Source organism: Oculina patagonica, chromosome 5, assembly GCF_052425735.1.
Source record: "Oculina patagonica isolate OP01 chromosome 5, crgOcupat, whole genome shotgun sequence".
NCBI classification, from domain to species: Eukaryota; Metazoa; Cnidaria; class Anthozoa; order Scleractinia; family Oculinidae; genus Oculina; species Oculina patagonica.
In genome coordinates this window covers 4,384,645-4,404,457 of record NC_135762.1, presented here as the reverse complement: position 1 = coordinate 4,404,457, position 19,813 = coordinate 4,384,645, and the positions used below count along the sequence as shown (strand labels likewise).

Here is a 19,813-nt window from a genome sequence, read left to right as displayed (position 1 = left end):
TCTTGAAAAGGGAATGACGTCATTTCAGTCGATAAATGGCGTAGATTGAAGTTATTCCAAGAAAGAAAACCTCAATATTTAAAACTCAAAACGAAAGGTAAGAGATACATTTAATGGGAAACGTATCTTTAGTTTCCGTAGTTATATTTTCAGTTAGCCTTTTAAGGTTTGATTGTCATTACTTGGTGTATAAAATGTGTCTCTGCAAGCATTTGTAGCAAGCTTAAAATTAAGCCAGGCTGGTTAATAAGGAAAGTTAGATTAAAAGAAGTAAGAGTTTTCCTTATTTCTTTCTTTGACGACAGATGTAGTTGAAACAATAGACAGACAAGATCAAACACAGATCCTTAGCTAATTCTTAATCATTTTGTCTAGCCAGAAATCTATGTATATAAACACAGCTTCTGTGAATGCTTCCAGCTTTTAAATTAGTAATAATTCAACTCTAAATATTATTCATTGAAGTGGAGGTAAGTATCCCGTACCTACATACCAATACAAGCCAGCCAGAAAAGTCCAGAATTGGCTTATTGGTGTGTGTAGCACAAAGCAACCATCATACGTTTTACAGCTACTGTATTTACTCGAATAAGACCCCCCCCCCCAGGGGGGTACTCCGTCTTGTAAATGACGAGGATGATGGAATGGAGGCAAAACCCAGGACCCAAAAAAATCCCTAAGTCTTCCGACATTACCCAAAAAAATCCCTGGACCAAAAATAACCCCCCAAAAAATCCCTTGTCAAATTACCCCTAAATTGCCAGGAGCTTCAATAACATAACACAAAGAACGCTTGTTTTGTTTTTTCATCATACCATAAAAACGCCAAGGCCGCGCCAAGGCACTTTAGTTCGTTCTTAATGCCCAAAAAAATCCCCTATCTAAATCAAGTCACCCAAAAAAATACTTGCCAAATTTTCCAACCCAAAAAAATCCCGGAATCAAAAATTTCAACCCCAAAAAAATCCATCGATCATCCCCGTCATTTACGAGCCATTCAGCCAAAAAACTACTACATAGCAACTCTAAAACAACATTGGAAACTTCTTTTCATCAAAAGCGACGTTCTTTAGTTCACTGCTCACCCATTAAGTTCTCTATCCAGAATTCTTGCAATACATAGTTCTGAGAGCGCCGCCCTCGAATAACTACTGCATTTGAGGCACAAAAAATTTAATAAGCAGCACAGTGCTTATTAAATACACGCTTGTGCAAAAACAGAACTCTTCATGGTTGAGATTCTTTGGTTAAAGAGTAGAGTATGGTTGAAATTCTTGTTGGGCTGGTATATATCTTGGTGGGTTATAATGCTTTTTACCACGATCCAGTTGCACAATGGGTTGGTAATACTATCTACTTGATAAATCTCTGTACAGTGGATAGGTGTTCACAAAACTAACTAAGTGATTAATCAGCTGGATAGTGCTTTCTATTCTTTGACCAACCAGAGTCAGATAAGTCACTAGATCCAATGGATGGTGTTTCTTCTGTTGGTTGGAATATTCATCTTTTGAATAACCAGGTTTAGCATGTTGCCCTCTCCAAATTTTGCTTCAACCTTTTATTGTAAAATTAAACTAATGTTTACTATAAAGTCAAAAAGGAACTGTGTGCCAGTCAGATTGAATACCATGTTGTATGTTAGAAAATAATAAGTTGTATACGGATTTGTTTCTAAATTTATAATCCTGCTTTTAGGAAGAAACCATGCCGATCCTATATAGTGTTGTAGCTAGAGGAACTACAGTGCTGGCCAAGTTTGCTTCTTGTGCCGGCAACTTTGCTGAGGTCACAGAACAAATTTTGAGTCGAATTCCACCAGAGAATTCCAAACTCACTTATACCCAGGGAAGGTATGTGATTAACTTAAATATTTGATAATATGTACATAACGTTCTCTGAGTGCAATTCATGGAAATTGCTTGAATATTTCAAAGTAAAAATGGCAACAATTCAAAACTTGAATGTTGATTGGATTGTTGTCTGGCTTCACGCGACAGGCACGGGGAAATTCGGCCTGAATTTGCATAACCTAGTCAACTGTCAACATCCGAGTTTTGAATCGAGTTGCAGTTGGACATTGAAATATTGAATTCAAGAATGGAATATTGAAGCAAAGAATGAAATCAAATTTGCATTAATGGAATCATTAATCCACCCTTGAGAGTAACGCTTGAGCTGTTTTGACTGTAATGTAATCATAGAGTGACCCTTTTGTGAAAGTTACCGAGTGAGTAGCATAATCAAGTTTTATTTGACTGCAAGTAACTGAAAGGTTTCTTTCAGGAGTTAGTGTGGATTGCCTTGAAGAAAGCTCTAAAATTACTCTTTTCTTTACAGCTACTTGTTCCATTATATATCAGAAGACAGGATTGTATACTTATGCATTACAGATGATGTAAGTCATTGAACATGCTTTGTCTGCTTTGTTTGCTATCAGTTGATGAGTTGATTGCTTTCAATTTATTTCTAAAATATTGAAATATTAAAACATTTATTTAAAATGTTCTGAGTATTCTTTCCATTTCTGTGAAGGATTTCGAAAGATCAAAAGCATTTATGTACCTAACAGAGATTAAGAAACGGTAAGTCGCAAGTGTCTGCAGCGTTGTTTTTGTTGTTGCTTTAATTTAAATTTTTTATTTGAGTTTTAGAATTGAATAGACTCAGACAAGTGGTTGTATTTTGACAGTTTTCAAAGTGCATATCATGGCCGAGCTCAGACGGCACTGCCTTATGCGATGAACAGTGAATTTTCAAGGGTTTTATCAGGTGAAATGGTAAGTTAAGACTCGCATCTTGTAAAGGGATTCTTGATGTTCTTGATTATGGTGCACCAGTCAGATATTCGATAAGCTGGGATTCTAAGAGTGCTTTACATTTGACAGAACTGACCAGCCAGAACAGTATATTCGAGAACAGAATTCCGTTGTTAGTCAGATTAGTCCTGTCAAATCAGTCAACACAACAAATCTTGTGGGAAAATCTTGTGTAAAAGGCCCATTTCAAATTCAAAACCACTGGACAGGCCAGCCAGTTATGACTATAGGAAAGCCCCCTAAATTATCTTAAATTTTGCCTCAGCTTCTTCAGCAAATGCCACTGGTATTTATAATACAAAATAGGAATTGGAACTCTTTGATTACTTCACTGGGGAGGATTTTTTCAGAAAACTGCTCCTTCACTAAATTGTATAAACTCATTGGGTAAAAGTGAAAATTCAGTAGTGTCAGCGTGTCATTCACCTATTATATTAGGCATTATACCATTTTTTAATGTTCCATTTGACACTTTTATTTTATTTTTCATTAATTTAATTTGTTATATTCTGGATACACATAGTTATAGACCAAACAAATTTATTTGATTCTTTCTTTGTTCTTGACTACTTTTTGTGTCCAACTGCGTATCAGAATATATGTAGTTCCAGAAAATATTCATACTCGTCCCACAGAAGCTTCTTGGTTCAGCTGTTGGTTTGAATCCCCCCTCCCCTCTGGAAATTCCAGTTAAGCCCCATACTTTCCTTTAAAAGTTTTGGCTTTTGAGACCCCCCGCCTTGGAATTTCCAATGACCTTTCATGGGGTGAGTATGGATATTTTCTGGAACTGCACAATCATATACCTGCCAACTCTCACGCCTTAGGCGTGAGTCTCACTCCTGCGAGTTTAAAACTTCGATCTCACGCCAACTCACGCTAACGAACCAAATTCTCATGCCTAGTCAAAAAATGTGAGTTATTACAAACATAACCGACACACTTTCCAAAAATATGTTAACTCAAACCAATAAGAGAAATGAAAACTCCATGTAAAATGAGTAAATGACGATACTTTCCCCAAAATCTCACAGTTTTGACAAGAAAAGCATTGGGAACAAGGTTGTGTTTAGCAAAGCACGTCCATGCACTGGGATCGGGATATGTTCGGAACGTCTTCGGAATACTTTCGGACATCTTCGGAAAACTTCGGACATGGTCGTATTGTCTTCGGTAATCCTGGCACGCTCAGGATAAAAATCTCACGCCTTTGACCCAGAAAAAGTTGGCAGGTATACAATCAGCAGTGTTAGTTTCGGGTCTCAAATCACCAACATCCTTTCCAGAGTCTGTGAGTAGAGGTACTAATGGACAAGTATTAACTTAAGATAGTTTCCGCACAATTTTCGAGCAATACAGGCAAAAATAAAGTTACCAAAAAGACCTCTTATCATGGCAACAGTTTTAGTACAGCTAACAAAAACCTGCCAAAAATTTAGCACTCAAGCTGACCCCGCAAGAGAAAAATGGATTTGAAGTTGTCTTTATTTCAGTTAAAACGAACGTTTCGCGCCAGTTCAAAACAAAATGGCGCGTGTTTTATACATTTTTTCGAGGTTTGACTTTAATTTTCTCGAGAATGCTTTAGAATTTAATTGCGGGGTCACTAAGACAAATAAATTTCGATGAGATCTTTTAAATAGTATACAAAATGTTGCCGTGCAATGAGTAGATTTTTGGAACTTAATTTTCGCACTCATTGCTCGAACTTTCAGCGGAATCCGTCTTAATCATTTTGTTTCAATAACAGAAACGCTTTTCAGACACTGGACATCAGTCAGATAACTTGTCCAAGGTACAGGGAGAGTTAGATGAACTCAAAGGAATCATGGTGAAAAATATCGGTAAGGCCTTCAGTTGATCTTTTTATTCTTCCTAAAGCCTAGAATCATTTTTGCTAAAAATATAAGAAGTGTAGTCACAAAATGTCTTAAAGACACATTAACCTAGTGACTGAATTATTGTCTTTGAGATTTCCTGGATGGGACTGTCAATGCACTTTGTTATTTTATTAGAACATCTTTTTAGAGTGTACTGAAACTGAAACTGAAACTTTATTTACCCTCGGTATTATGAGCCGTGTTAGGGCTCTAGCAAGTATGTGCTAATGAAACCGAGCATTTCACAGTGTACAACACAATAGTAAAGATAGGCAGAAAATCCCATCCAACTACAAGACTAGTAACCAGGGAGGTCACTAAGGGCCAGCTGCTGGCTAATTTTACCGGCTGAAAGAGAACTTAAATCTGGCTGAAATTTCACATGAATACAAAGACATAGGTGAACTTTCAGAGCTGCCAAGGCCAGAAAAGCCAGCTGGGCTTGTTGATGAGCTGGCTAAGTGTTTTCTTAGCTACATCCCAGAGTAACATGAGCAATTTAAGTCATAGTCTGGCTTAAACATTGAGAAGCTATTCTAGGGCACAGCAACATTCACTGCATTAATTAAGTTGTATTGAAGCTAACAAATATACCCCACTTGATCATACACCTTAATTTCCTGAACTGAAAAACTGTGTAGAAAACAATTTTCATCTGGCAACAGTCTGACATTGAGTCTGGAAAACTGCAGGAAGTTCTTTGGCAAAAATGTTTTATTTTGCATAATTTAAATTTATGAATAAATTATAAAAATAGTAGACACCTGTGCCTATGAAAATGCCGTTAAATTTGATTATGTGTGTTTTTGTTGACAGACACCATTGCATCAAGAGGAGAGCGTTTAGAACTCTTAATTGACAAAGCAGAAGACCTAAATACCACAGTAAGTTTTAAGTCAATATCATCAACCATAAAGTGACTACAGGCCCGGTACAACTGAGTATTAATGTTCATGCCTGTGATTACATTAGCCTCGCACTGAGCACCCTACTGTGACATAGTGTTATGACTTATCATTGCAGTACATGGTGACAGCCAGTCGTCAGTATTTACAGACTTTGAACTTAATTACATATACGCACTTTTTCAAAACGTACAAAAAAGCAGCTGGGAGAGTAAACTTATTACGACGAATCCGTTCTAACATTGATGTCTTTAGCGCTGAACGCATCTACAGGACAATGATCATGCCCATTTTCACTTACTGTGGTCATAGTACGCTTGGTTGGTCAGAAACACGCAAGCGCAAAATCAGAGACCTGGAACAACGAAGTCACAGGACCATTCTGCCAAATACTACATGTCTCACTTGTGAACTCCGCCTACCCACAGTCGAGAACACTCTAATGAGAAAAGCCTGTAATTTTGTTTTTGACTGCCTACAAGGCAACGTTTGCACCCCTTTTAAAAACTATTTTAATTTTTTAACGCATAATCGTGATACGAGGAACTGTAGAGCCACTGTTGTTCTACCTAAAGTGAAACTTGAATTTGCACGAAAAAGTTTTTATTTCTCTGGTGCAAATATTTTTAATTCTTTACCTTTAAAAACTAGACAAACTAGCAGTAGGGTTTTATTTAGGCAGTCTTTAAACGAATTATTTTTATAGGTTAAGTAAGCATAATTTAATAGATTTTTAACTTTTTAACTTTTTATCCTTATATATAATGTACTTATTTTTATATTGTTATATATATTTTTCTTTTTACAGGACCCCTTTGATAACAGTACTCATGTACTGAAGGGCCATCCTGTTTAAAAATTCGTTATTATTATTATTATTAATCAATTTGCGATCTCTCATTCAAGACACTAACACTGTCTCTCTTCACCCAAAGGGCTAAATCAAGAGTTTACAGAATCATCTTTTTGTGACTCTCTTACTGTCTTTTTTTACAGTCTCTGATTGCTTAATTGATTATTTACATTGTTCTTCCTGATTTCCTACTAGTCCCTCACTTTCAAGAAATCCAGCAAAGGCCTGGCCAGAGCCATGTGGTGGAAGAACGTCAAAATCACCATTATACTCGTCATTGTTATCATAGTAAGTACATAGTCGCAAATGCTTTTGTATGAAGTCTTACTGGTTTTGTGGGAGGTGCAGTGGCCAAATGCCATGTTGGACTCCAGATCAAACAGACCAGGTTCAAGCCCTGGCTGGGGCAATGCCCAGGGGGGGTACTGCGGCTTGTAAATGACGGGTATAATCGAATGGAGGCAAAATTCAGGACCCAAAAAAATCCCTTAGTCTTCCGACATTACCCAAAAAAATCCTTGAACCAAAAATAACCCCCCAAAAATCTCTTGTCAAATTACCCCTAAATTGCCAGGAGGTGCAATAAAATAACACAAAGAACGCTCGTTTTGTTTATTCATCATACCATAAATACGCCAAGGCCGCGCCATTTAGGCACATTAGTTCGTTTTTAATACCCAAAAAATCCCCTATCTAAATCAAGATACCAAAAAAAATACTTGCCAAATTTTCCAACCCAAAAAGATCCCGGAATCGAAAATTTCAAACCCAAAAAAATCCTTCGATCATCCCGGTCATTAACAAGCCGGAGTACCCCCCTGGGGGGCAATGCATTAAGTTTTGACCAAAGCACTTTAAAGTGCCTCGCTTTGTTCAGGTCTATAAATAAGTACTTGCAAATTTAATATTGGGGGGGGGGGGGGTGACTCCTGCGGCGGACTAGAGAGTTAACCAAGTGACTTGTCCAAAAAACACAACACAATGGCCCCAGCCAAGGCTCAAACCGACACCACTTGAGCCATTAGAAGGGGGGGAAAAGAATAGGGAGGAGGGAGAAATGGTCCAAAAACGTAGGGTTGAGGGAGAAATTGAGGTGAAAAAGTGTAGGGAGGATGGAGAAATCGCCTCAAAAATGAAGGAGAATGGAGAGATTGGCTCAAAAAGTAGGGAAGAGGAAGATTAACCCTCCTGTCTCTTCCCCTCCATTAGGCTACTGTGCCTCCCACTAAGAATAAAACATTGGATTTATTGCATAATGTCGATATTTTTATTTTTCAGCTTGTTCTCTACTTCATTGTGTCAGCAGCATGCAGTGGATTAGACTGGGGTGGCTGTATACATAAAGATGACAAAAAATCATAATGAGATAATCCTTCAGACACTGTGCATGATATAGGTGTGGATCTGAAGCCTGGGTGATATATAAATTTCAAATCATTTTGTTAGCAATTTATCAAGTTATTTCCAAAAAAAAAAACAGTTATACCACAAGAAACAAAACTTAAGTAAGAATTCTTCAGGTTTCTCATTTGACAGAGACCTACAATACAGTAAAAACCTGCTAGTAAGAACTTAACATTTGAAAAAACCTGTTAGGCTAAAATTTGCAAATTAGATACCATTTTTATAAGAACCTATTTGGCTTCAAATTTGGAAACAGGTTTGAATTTTCTAAAATTGATTAAAAATGTTTACTTTTGGGAAATACGTTTGGACAAAGCATTACTGTGCATGTACCGATATATAACGTCATTTTCTAAATGATTAGTGCTTCATTTTTACATAAGCACTTAATATGTGGTATGCAAATTTTATACAAGGAATAGGCCGAATACCACTAAAAGTTCTTTTAGCATCATTGTAAATTTTCTTCAGAAAATAAGATCCCAAATAGCCTAAATTTGTGTTAACTTCCATAAGAACCTGTTGAGGCTAACCTGGAAAAATTAGGTTCTTACTCACGGGTTTTTACTGTATTTCAAGCATATAAAAATATGTAGACCTTTAGTTCCCAAGATTGATCCGAAAATAATTTGCCAAGCAGATAGGTGATAAGAATAAAAAAACACCAAGGGTAATTTCTTGATGTAGAACCAAATTCTTTGAACTAACATTTAAAGGGACTATGTCACGGACTTAAACAGATTTTTGAACAGCCAAAATTTATATTTGTGTCGTAGAAAACTTAAAAATAATGGTCCATTTTTATCAAAAACTGCTATTTTAGATCACTAAAACTGTTTAAAAGCGCGTTTGGCTGCGGATAGCTCGGATGAAAATGGATTGCAATTTGAAAACGTTAGCCAACATTTGTTTCCGCGCACCTTCAAAAACAATCGATATTTATAGCCGAAGTTTGATTTCTATCTCCAAATAAAGGTTATATCTTCAGTTAAATGTTCAAAGATAATGTTTTTCATGGGTAAAGTTGCCTACCACTTATTTCAGAACAGTTTAGACCAAAACTCTGCAAAATCCCCGTGACATAGTCCCTTTAAGAAAATGCATAGCAATCATTAAGGTGAATTGATATTTTGAGCTTGAAGAGATTTGAAAGAGATTCCTGATCTCAGAGATTTGTGTTAAAGATTAATGTGAGAGTGAAGACAGAGAGAACAGTCAGAGCTCATTACATAGAGAGATTGTTAGGAAAAGAAGTTCTTTAAACACAGACATGTAGCTGGATAAATTTTGTGTTGGAATATTATTTTCTCCTAAATTACTTTATTCAAAGGAAGTGTTTATTGGAATCTTTCTTCTTTACACTCTCTGGACCCCCCCCCCCCGGGGGGGATTGGACCATTTGAAACTAGACTTCAAAAACTTGTAAATTATACAATAATTATTATTAGTAGTATTGTTTTTTAACCGACTTGTATTTGTAGCCAAGATAACTAAATTGAAAGACGGTTTTATGATTTTATGATAAAAATCATGGTCTTTAATTACACTAACTCAAAGGCACAAATTAGACAAATTAGAAGAATGTCATAAAATGCATGCTATTTGTGAATCTATTTAAATAAGTTTATGATTTCTCCTGCAATGTGTCATTTGCCAACCGTTATATATTTATGTTTTGTTTGTTTCCCCCACCCCTTTGGAAAATTTAATTTAGCTTCATTGATCCTTCTCAGAATTTCCAATGCCTTCCTTGGGGATGGGTGTGGATATTTGCTGGACCGGACATTGGGCGCTTTCCATTCGACCACAAAACCCGAAAAAATTTCGAATTGAAATTGAAAACAACATTTTTTTGTGAAAAATAATTAAGATCAAATTTTCGGTTCCCATCAGAGCTATATGAAACGTTTCGAAATTCAAACCGGAATTTTTTGGTTGAATGGATCGCGCTTCTATTGGTTAAAAAGGGCGTGTGCGCAGTGCAACTTTTTCTATTAACCAATCAGAGCAAAGGTGCTAGCTGTTTTTAACTAATCATGTGCAGAAACAAAACCAGTCTGAACTTCGCTTACGCGCGTTTTCTCGCGGTTGGCAAACCGCGTTCGGCCCCGGTTTTCCCGCGGATGGCGCTGGTTTAATAGTGCGAGTTCTGATTGGATGATTCTGATATTTGCGTTTGTGAAGATTTGGTGTTACAACAGCCATTAGAAAAGTCCAAAAAATAGCTATAACGCACAGTCACCAAAAACTAATTTCTAAAATAATTAGCATTGTCTTTGTCGTAGGTGAGATACCCTGCAAACATGAAAATTAAGAAATATTAAAGTACTTTTCGAAAAAAGGATGCATTGTGCCTTTGTTTACCGTGTATTTTATACCGTCAATCTTAAACAGAGTCTTAACGTGCAGTTCTTTAATAAACGACAGCCCCTTCTTTATGAAAATCTACGAAAAGGATGTCCTGAACAGGTACCATATTTTACCGAAAAGTAACAACAGAACTTGGAAATAGCTGTCGGCTATTAAGGTCGCGCAGGACCCTTGCTCATTAATAAATTCATTAGCCAAATTTCTTGACGGGGTGCTATCTTGTAAAGCTTTAATTCGCTACATTTTGAACATCGATTCCTCTAAAATTTATCAAGGATATTAAGGGATGATGGAATTACATCATGATTGTCCTTCTACTGAGAGATGACCGTTTATTGTAATGCTACAGGCTCTTAAAAGTTTTACTGCAGATAATGCAATTTTGTGTCCAAGTTTTCGGCTACAACAGCGCACCGAATTAAATGATTGTATAACCTAGAGATGAATCATAACCTCTTTTGTGTTATGACAAGAACGAAATTTTCGATTTCAAAAACTGCTAGAAGTTAATAGCTTCTAAGAGAGTAAAAATGTGAAATCTAAACTTTGAAACGTGCTATCTTCATTTTGAGAACGAAATTTCAAAATTCGCTCTTGTCATAACACAATAGAGTGCACCAAGTTCACGTTCCTCGCGAATCAACTCCTGAAATTCTATATAGGCGAAGAAAACGGACACAAAATTGCAGGATTTTCCGCTTCCGAAGACCTTCCGAGACAATGTTTACAACCGACTTGTGCAGCTGTGAATCTAATTATGATAATTCGCTTTGTTTCAGCGCACGGTACGCAAAGCTGAGAACAATACCGTCTAATTACTTGTACAAAGAACTTTAAGAAAAACATTGTCGTGAATATTTCGTTTGTTGTCGGCTTCAGTCGTCGCAGTTCGTGCATACTCTTTAAATAAATACATACATAATGATTTCAAGGGTCCTGCGCGACCTTAAGGGGGGTCCTTCTTAACTAAAGATCTAGAACAGTTGCTAAGGAATTTCTCAATATGGTTTATGGTGGCAAACTATTTTGAAGCGATCGGCAATGCTTAACGGTGAATTTTTGGTGGGGAGGACAACTGTATTAAAAAAAAATGATATTGCACGCGCTTAACTAGTGCCAGTCCCAAACCGCGCGCTAGAATTTGAAATCCCTAAAACTTCTGAGAGAAAAGTAAAGTACCGATTTTTTTCAAAGAATTTGAGATAACATATCTTTCTTCATAATCCGTCGTATTGAATTACCATTTACATGTAAGAAAGGAACGCTACTGAAGAAAGTTCAAAAATACGAGTTCCTTTTTTACGCCATAACTTTAATAATAATGCGAATTTCCTAAAAACCATACGAAGCATTAAGCACATGGACGTTCTTTATCTGCTGACACTGATTTTAATTCTTATATCTAAACGCCCTTTTAGTTTTAGGGTTTTTTCTATTCTGGTCACGTGACTTGACAAATATGGCCGTGTTTTGAAACTTTTGAAGGACTCTTCAATAGAACTAAGTTGTGCAAAAATCTCATCCATAGGAGGTTCGGTTTCCAAAATTTGACGGTCAGAAATCTTTCTTAGCAACAAATTGGTAGTTAAGGACCCTAACTAGCCTCAATATGGTTTCAGACCAACCCTGACTAATTTTCTCGTGAGGTAAATGAGGTTGTTAGAGAATAATTGTTTAGCCTTTGAACACTACTTTGTTCTCGACTGAGTGCGTTGTAAATTATCAGAAAACTATCTTTCTAATGAAATAAAACAGTTTAACGTGTGGTCAATTCTTTTCCAAAGTTTTCTTTTTAATGTACTCTTGTTCACTGCATTTCCTTTGCTTCCGTCATTTTACAGCTTCTGTTCAACTGCACAATTTACAGATGCAAATTTTCCAGAAAACGATTTGGATTTTGAACAAGTTCACCAAGATATCTTCTCAGCTTACCAGCAACGTTCATTCTGTCACCTCTTGACATCTCAACAAACAGATTTGCGCGAGGAACAAAAAAGTGTGGTAATGAGCCTTGTTCCAAACGATCGATCAAACTTTCAAAAAATTTCACCACACTCTCACCCAAATTGTTATCGTCGTGTCTTGCGCGAGGATATTGGCTACGGTTGTGAAGGAAAAGATTCTTTAGATGAAACGACGTTAGAGGCTCTAATTCTCGCTTCTTGGCTAGGCAGATGGCCTTGGTGATCCTGTAATATTTCTTGTCGGTGGAGGCCGACTTTAACAGGGTTTTCTCCGCGTTCGAAAATGAAATCCGCCAGTATAGATGAGAATCAGTACACACCCCTCTCGTATCTGGAAAGGATTTCGCCACTAAATGGAATTTAGGTTCCTTCATTTTGATTTGCTCCACGTCACATCTTGTAGGCCATGTCCTGTTTGTAGCAAAATCACCCCATCCACTCGCACAACGCGGCCATTTCTTAACCTCAACACTCAGCACTAGATCGACATCGATTTTTCTATCAATTGTCAACGTAACTGCAGGGCCATTCAGTATTGGCTGCGAAACACATCCGCTCATTGCCTTCACAGCATCACACACCAACTTGTAGAAACGCCCAACTAGTTCCCCAGGTGACAGATATTTTCCATCTCTGGTGAGAAATTGCCCCCAGAGTTCTCTCCCTCCGTGGACGAAGTCTTTAAACACAAGTTTTGCATAACCCGGGTGGTCACGGGAATATTGTTCATCGAAGAATCGCATGATGCGATGGGCATCAAACACTAGCATAACATCAAATTCAACCGGATGTGAAACCTTCAGTTTCTCGTAGTAGCTTCCTGAAATGGATATTACAAAATAAACTTCATGATGTACTAATTTTCGAAGTGATTTCCACATTCCGATTTATTTTCCATTAGGGAAGCCATTATAAATAGACCATTTCCTGAGGGATTTGAAAAGTCAAGAATGTTGAAAGAGGAGAATTGGGAATTTCCAGTCATGAACAATGCGTTTCTCTCTAAATTATGTCCCGGTGCCATGGTAGAAATAATTTATAACATAAAAACTTCTACCAGTAAACTTCAAACCCGCACCAAGTCAAATCTTGATTTCCAGCCCTTGGAAACCAGGTCTTTCAATGGGAAGCGCGGTGGCCTAATGGTTAAGTGAATAGCAAGAAAGTAGGCTAACCGAAGGAATAGTAGGCTAACCGAAGTGAATAGTAGGCTAACGGAAGTGAATAGTAGGCTAACCAGAGTGCATAGCAGGCTAACCGGTACTAGTTACCAGTCGACGACCGTAAGTGGCGGCCATCTTGAAGTGGGCGTAAAATAAAAAATTGCCCGGGCCGGACTCAAGCCCTAGCCGGAGTCACTGTGTTGTGTTCTTGGGCAAGACACTTCACTCTCTTTCTACTCAGGTGTATAAATGGGTACGGGCGACATAATGCTGGGGTAGTACCATTTGATTTACTAGCATCCCATTCAGGGGGAGTAGTGCCGCATGGCTCGAGCCTTTTCTTCCCTTTTCAAGGACTTTCAAGACGACATTACCTGTATTCAATGGTTTCAGTGCAAATGTGTCATCTTTCTTCCGTATTTTATCCAGGATCGTTGAAAGAAGACTTTTTACAGCGTCTGAAGTCCGACTAATGTCTTCCTGAGATAAAGATACCTTCTCTTTGAAAAATTTCAAAAGAGGTGCTCTCAGGGAGTTTAGATCCGTGGGCAATGCTTGTCTGAGTATTTGCACTGGCCTGGGGGAAAAATTAAGGTTGACATGTGAGAAAAAATAACTTATTTAGAATGTCCGTGGCTCGTTACAGTCAAAACTGGTCAAAAGATTGTCCGACCATGAATCCGAGACTAAAAAGCAAAGATAATAATCGGGGTGAAGAAATACTTCTTTACTCCTAACCAACAACGACAACAACAAAAACAGTAAAAACTGACAAACCAGCGACCCTCGGATTATAAATTGAGCAAAGCTGTCGATTTTAGGAGATTCCATTTCACTCTTCGTTTCAGTGCAAATCTCGAACGTTCATTGGATTAGTGCATGTCTTACACAAAGCAACTGAAAATGCTCAAGTACGCATTGCGGACTACTTCGCGTGGGCCGATCTATTTGAGCGCGAGTTTCTGTGAGCGAATAGTCAACGAGGTGCAGCCGAGTTGACTATTGTTCAGAGGAAATGAGGGTGAGTAGTGAAATTGTTTTAGTAGAAACTCTAAAGGACTGCAGTTTAAAGTGCGCTATTATCTATCTTCATTGTGTTTCATCAGCGAATAGAAAACAATGGAAGAGCCAATCAGATTCGCTGATTTTAATAGAAGACGAATGAGTTACTACGTAAAACGTGTTTGCTTGTTTCTGGTCTTACCTCTCTGGAGGAGCAGCACTAGTAAGATGTCTCTCTCTTGTAGGACGCGAACAGCACGGCTCTGGAACCATATTCCTTGGTTCGACTTTTCTGTGACTTCCTCTCGCAGCGCCTCCGCGTGAAGAACTGTGTTGAGACTTCACCGGCAGAGAGGTTTGTTCTCTGGAAACACCTGAACGCAGTCGTCTAATTCCTCTTGCCACTGTCTCTTGTGTGGAGCTGTAAGGTCCGCCTGCAAGCGGCTTTTTTAATACTGTGGCATCTTGTGCAACTGGTCGAGAACGTTGCGGCCTTATTTCACTGTTCGGTTGGCCAGTACTGAGGTTCCAGTGCTTTCCTGACTTCTCGTGATCGGGAATTCTTTCTTGGAAACGGAAAGTTTTCTTGCCCGGTTCTGTTGTCAGCTTAATGTCAGTGATGACCCCTTTACCAGCTTCAGTGTGATCAGTTCTGCTAACAGTTCTCTTAGGTCTTTGTAGTGGCTGAACTTTCAAACTTCTTTCCTGGAAATGGACAGTCTTCTTTCTCGGTTCTATTGCCAGCTTTATTTCAGTGATGACATCTTTACCAGTTTTGTGGCCAGTTCTCCCAGCAGTTTGGAAATGCGGTCTTCTAGGTTTGTGTCGTGGCTGAACTTTCGTACTGATAACTTTGCCTCTCTGCTTCTTGGTTGAATGTGAAGTGAGCGTTTCCATTCAACCTGCAATGAAACAAAGTCTTTAGATGTTTGCTTGTCAGACAACGAAAGCCACCTGCACATATACGCTGCGGTGTCGCTAAGGGGTTTTCCCTGACGCTCCTTTTCGCTGGGAAGTCATTCACTGACGACCGGAAGTTGAACTGGCAAATGTGCTTCAGTGAATGATTGAATCACAATATAGTTATACTATTTCACTATCTAGAAAGACAATTATCAGACATGGAAAACCTAATTTTGTTCTATTTTTATATCAAAAATAAGGTTATAAGTGAATTTCCTTTAATCAGAGATCTTATTATTGACATTTGCGGACTACAAAACGGAAGTGAGAGAACTATATTCTCGGAATTCTCGCAACAAACTTCCGGTAACCCAAAACGTTTTCAGCAGTCGATAAACCCCTATTTAATAGCCTTCACTTCTTATATAACTCGTCTATAAATCCGCGAAGAAAAGACTTTTGAAACATTGGCTCAGGCTAAAAGTCTAATTTACGCAGTTATAGAATTCGCAGATTTGTCAGAAGTACTTGACCTACGAGGAAACAAGTGGACGAGAAAGTAAGTTTTGAAGATTTGTCCCTTTTAAAATTTGGGTCATTAAACCTTACTTTGGGGTCGAGAAACTTTGTTAACTTTCATAGCTCAGTATAATTTTGCTTTTCTCCCATTTGTGGACTCTCCTGGCTATCTTTGACAACGTATATAGTAATAAATAAGAAATTCAAACAAGATATCTTGACAGAAGGACACAAGTACGAAGCACAGTATCATGGAGTAACTGGAGTATGTTGAGACGTTTACAAACATTCATAAAACTGTGATTTTTTCCCTTTTATCAGAAAATGCATCTACTACGATCCGATCATAAACCAGCCATGTTAAATGGAAGTTTAACCACATTTATAAAAGCTACTTTCCTTTTCACATGATTCCGTCCAATGGTCGACTACATCACAATTCACAACGGAGAAATACTCAAAATCAGTTACCTGTTGGGCTAAACGAATATGCTCAGTGCTAGGTCCAACCCATGGTTGAAATCTTGCTAAACTCATTCATCTGCCGCGAGGGAGCGACTGAGGTTAGAAAATGAAAGAAGGATATAGGCGTGGGCGTATTTAAACAAAAAGGAAAAACGTTGGATCGTGAACTGTGAATACATCTGCAATATTGTCAAGGATGAATCATTCCTCAACAAGAAACCGATATTTTACATTTGAGTTCCTTGAGTTTTTTTTGTTGTTGTTTCGCGATTCGATTTGTTGGTTTTTTTTTCTGGCAAGGAGTAGCTGTAAACTGAAGAGAAGACAAGAATGCGCTCAAATGTAACAAAACGAAGTTCATTAATAATAATAAAAAGTGTAAAAAGAAAGCGGACAAAAAGGACAACCAGTTTTATCATGACACCCTTTCCCGACAGAGCGGGGAAGAACCTTTGTTGAGTCATGGTTATTGAAAGCCTAGAAACGCTTCCTTTCTAACTAGCTGAGTTCAATTTGAATTTTCTGTGGCAATCGGGGTGCAAAAATGTAGTAGCTACGGGTGCATTTCTCGATATTTTAATCTTCGGCAAATACTGACCAACGAATATGTTAGGAGTCGTACTTCACCGAAATTAGGCCTGCTCTGGGACCCAAAGTCGCCGTAACTTTGGGCGACTTAAGGCGACTTTAGGCGATTTTAGCTTATTTTGGCCAAAATTACGGGCGATTTTGAGCGACTTTAGGCAATTTTAGTTGACCTTTTATGCAATTTTAGGTGACCGACCGAAGTACAGTTGTGGTGGCTCCTGGTATACATGTACATGGGAATCATCATGGTACACCATAAAGCATTGTTACAGAAAATATCTATACTTAGAGCGACTTTGGGCAACTTTAGGCGATTTTGGCCGACTTTGGGTGATTTTGCATGGGTCCCAGAGTAGGCCTGAAATTGGGGCCGGTGGGAGTTACACATTTGAAGAATATAGTTGGGTGGAAAATGTTTTGTAACATGTCATTCAGTTTTCTACACTGCGTCGAGAACCACCAATATAAAGCGGACACTCTTGGGTCCCGAAAAAGTGTCCGCTTTTAACATGAAGTAATTTTATGTGGCTGGCAACAGGATCAGTGTTAACCTGAGATCATGCCCTCTCTCCGCTACTTACACTCATTGACTGTACTCAGTCTACTCAGTTTATCGCATCCTCGGCCTCGGAGACCCTGGGACAGACAATTTTCTTGCGGAAGAGCTCAAAAACTTAGAGGAGAGAGCAAAATTTTAATCAATCCTTCGGCCTAATATTTTTCGACAGACCTATAAACCACCGATCGAGAGCTCTTTACCTCGAGCCTTTGATGTTTTCCGCCGTGGCAGCGAAAGAAACTTCAGAAACTTGTCAAACGAATGTATCGGGCGTTCCTTTCTCTTCCGCCGGCGCCGCGAAAAAGGCCGCCTGATCACGGGTTCATGCGACAGAAGAGGCTCTAGACTTATTGTTGTAAACCTCAGTTGCACCGATTTCGCTCGTAAAACTTCCTTTACCCGATCATTTTCTCTGAGCGTGACGTCCCGCCTCTCTTTTCCGCGAGCGAAAACGAAAAAAAGAGGGCTAACACACCAGGAGGATGCTTGTCTGTCAATTGTCTGGTCGTCGAGTGTTATTTTCCCACGGTAGTTAAATATCAACCAAAAATACCCCGTATTTCTCGTTGGGTAGCAGGCTTCTAAAAAGTAAACAGAATCTGTTGCTGTGTAAATGAAACGCTGTTTTGATGAAACTACGATTTACTTCAAGACTTCGTGCTGGGCAAAATGTCCAAAATTAACTCTGCATTAATATTCACGGTATACCGGTAAAATATAAATTGAGACCTTTGCACGTATGGATGACCTTTGCGTTATAATGGACAAATTAAATTTGCAATTGGGCGCCAAAACAATAACGATCTTGCTTCAAATGATATGAGGCCACATAGCAGAGTGCAAGCAGAAGATTCAAATAGACTGATCGAACGTCTAAAAGGTTGTCTCTATAAAAAGATTACTTCATATATTTCGCGTTTCGATCGAACTTTTCCAGTTTGTATACTAGTAAATTTTTGCCGAACAAAACAAAGCCCTTTTGCTTCTCATTAGCGCTGCATAATTAGTGCGAACCTCTGAGGAAGCATGCAAATGTTGCCATTGGTCAAACGTAAGATAAAAAGAAGAAATCTGATTGGTGCATTTCGATCCTTGGCGCTGCCATAAAATCGAAGATTCCTTCACTTCAGAGATCACTTGCTACAGTTTTCACGAGTGTAGTGCGATTTTACTTCAACCATGTCTGGACGCGGAAAAGGCAAAGCGAAGGGAACCAAATCGAAGACCCGCTCTTCCCGAGCAGGACTACAATTTCCAGTCGGCAGAATCCACCGTCTTCTTCGCAAAGGCAACTACGGTGAACGTGTTGGCGCAGGGGCACCGGTTTACATGGCTGCCGTTCTCGAATACTTGTCCGCCGAAATCTTGGAATTGGCGGGCAACGCTGCACGGGACAACAAGAAGTCGAGAATCATCCCTCGCCATCTTCAGCTTGCTGTTCGCAACGACGAAGAATTGAACAAGCTTCTCGCCGGCGTCACGATCGCCCAAGGCGGCGTTTTGCCAAACATCCAAGCTGTTCTGCTGCCCAAGAAGACCGAGAAGAAAGGCGGGAAGACCTCTTCGCAGAGTCAAGAGTACTAGATCTTCACAAATTTAAACATACAACGGCTCTTTTAGGAGCCACCATCTCTTACGAAAGTCCAGATCAACATGAAAACTCGTCCGCTTTTTAATGTTCCGTAAATCGTTTATTTATTTTCGTGTTTATTGATTTGGCGCCAAAACCGTTAGCGACGCCAACGTTTTTGTAAAACACATTTTGTACGAACCTTGAAAGACTAGTGTTTCCCTGATGCTTATTAAGCTACGAAATGTAATGGCGACTTTTTAATATTGAAAACAATTTCTAGTGCGTAAAACGCACGGACATTTATAGACAAATAAGTGTTTATTTCATAATGGCGACAAGAGGACCGTGTAATTTTTGAGTCAACATATTTTTATCTTATTACCTTAATCAAATATGAACAGTTCAAACTTGTGTTTATCAAGTGTTCCTAGCAATAACAGTTTAAGAAAACGGGTTTTTAATCATTGTTCCTTGAAAATGAAAAGTTCAATATTAAAACCACAACTGAACGTGATTTTGCATGGAAAACTTGTATGTATATTGGATTGAAGGCATGTGAGTTGAACTACCTGATTTGCTTTTTTGTCAGCTCTAAATACCTTGTAGGCTGTTTTGGTAGAATTGAAAGCAAATAATTCTAGTTCATATCAGTGGTTTGTTTTCCCATTTCAGAACTTGTGGTATCCATCCAAAAAGTATTCGTATACAAGTGATGATTTAAAAGGAATTTACAACAGTATCATCTTGTGGTCTGAAATGGGACAACAAACTACCCAAACGAATAAGGTCTGTTAAACAAGTCCTATAAAACAATTTTTCAGTTGCGAGAGAACTTTGGCTTATAAC

The 19,813-nt window shown here is 38.5% G+C and overlaps 2 protein-coding genes and 1 pseudogene across 2 annotated transcripts; 2 read left to right on the top strand and 1 right to left on the bottom strand.

The window, feature by feature from the left end:
* Positions 1-11: 11 nt before the first annotated feature.
* LOC144653912 (vesicle-associated membrane protein 7-like) lies at positions 12-9,457 on the top strand. The gene is made up of 9 exons (XM_078514056.1): positions 12-97; positions 1,699-1,853; positions 2,341-2,398; positions 2,536-2,585; positions 2,693-2,780; positions 4,570-4,663; positions 5,516-5,583; positions 6,653-6,745; positions 7,736-9,457. Exons 2-9 carry the CDS (start codon positions 1,708-1,710, stop codon positions 7,817-7,819), a joined length of 681 nt encoding a protein of 226 aa, XP_078370182.1. The 5' UTR covers positions 12-97; positions 1,699-1,707; the 3' UTR covers positions 7,820-9,457.
* A 1,514-nt stretch (positions 9,458-10,971) lies between these two features.
* On the bottom strand, positions 10,972-16,325 carry LOC144654194 (cyclic GMP-AMP synthase-like receptor 1). Its single transcript, XM_078514281.1, has 4 exons — positions 16,254-16,325; positions 14,563-15,262; positions 13,733-13,935; positions 10,972-13,015 (listed from the first exon to the last, which is right to left on the bottom strand). Exons 2-4 carry the CDS (start codon positions 15,255-15,257, stop codon positions 12,093-12,095), a joined length of 1,821 nt encoding a protein of 606 aa, XP_078370407.1. The 5' UTR covers positions 15,258-15,262; positions 16,254-16,325; the 3' UTR covers positions 10,972-12,092.
* A 2,184-nt stretch (positions 16,326-18,509) lies between these two features.
* Positions 18,510-19,481, top strand: LOC144654906 (histone H2A pseudogene; annotated as a pseudogene).
* Positions 19,482-19,813: the final 332 nt, after the last annotated feature.

Coding starts and splice junctions, on each gene's coding strand:
- LOC144654194 (XM_078514281.1), bottom strand. CDS start 15,257: ATGGAAACGCTCACTTCACATTCAACCAAGAAGCAGAGAGGCAAAGTT. Junction 13,936..14,562: donor AGTGCTGCTCCTCCAGAGAG/GTAAGACCAGAA, acceptor TTTTTCCCCCAG/GCCAGTGCAAATACTCAGAC. Junction 13,016..13,732: donor ACTGAAACCATTGAATACAG/GTAATGTCGTCT, acceptor TATCCATTTCAG/GAAGCTACTACGAGAAACTG.
- LOC144653912 (XM_078514056.1), top strand. CDS start 1,708: ATGCCGATCCTATATAGTGTTGTAGCTAGAGGAACTACAGTGCTGGCC. Junction 2,781..4,569: donor GGGTTTTATCAGGTGAAATG/GTAAGTTAAGAC, acceptor TTTCAATAACAG/AAACGCTTTTCAGACACTGG. Junction 5,584..6,652: donor CAGAAGACCTAAATACCACA/GTAAGTTTTAAG, acceptor ATTTCCTACTAG/TCCCTCACTTTCAAGAAATC.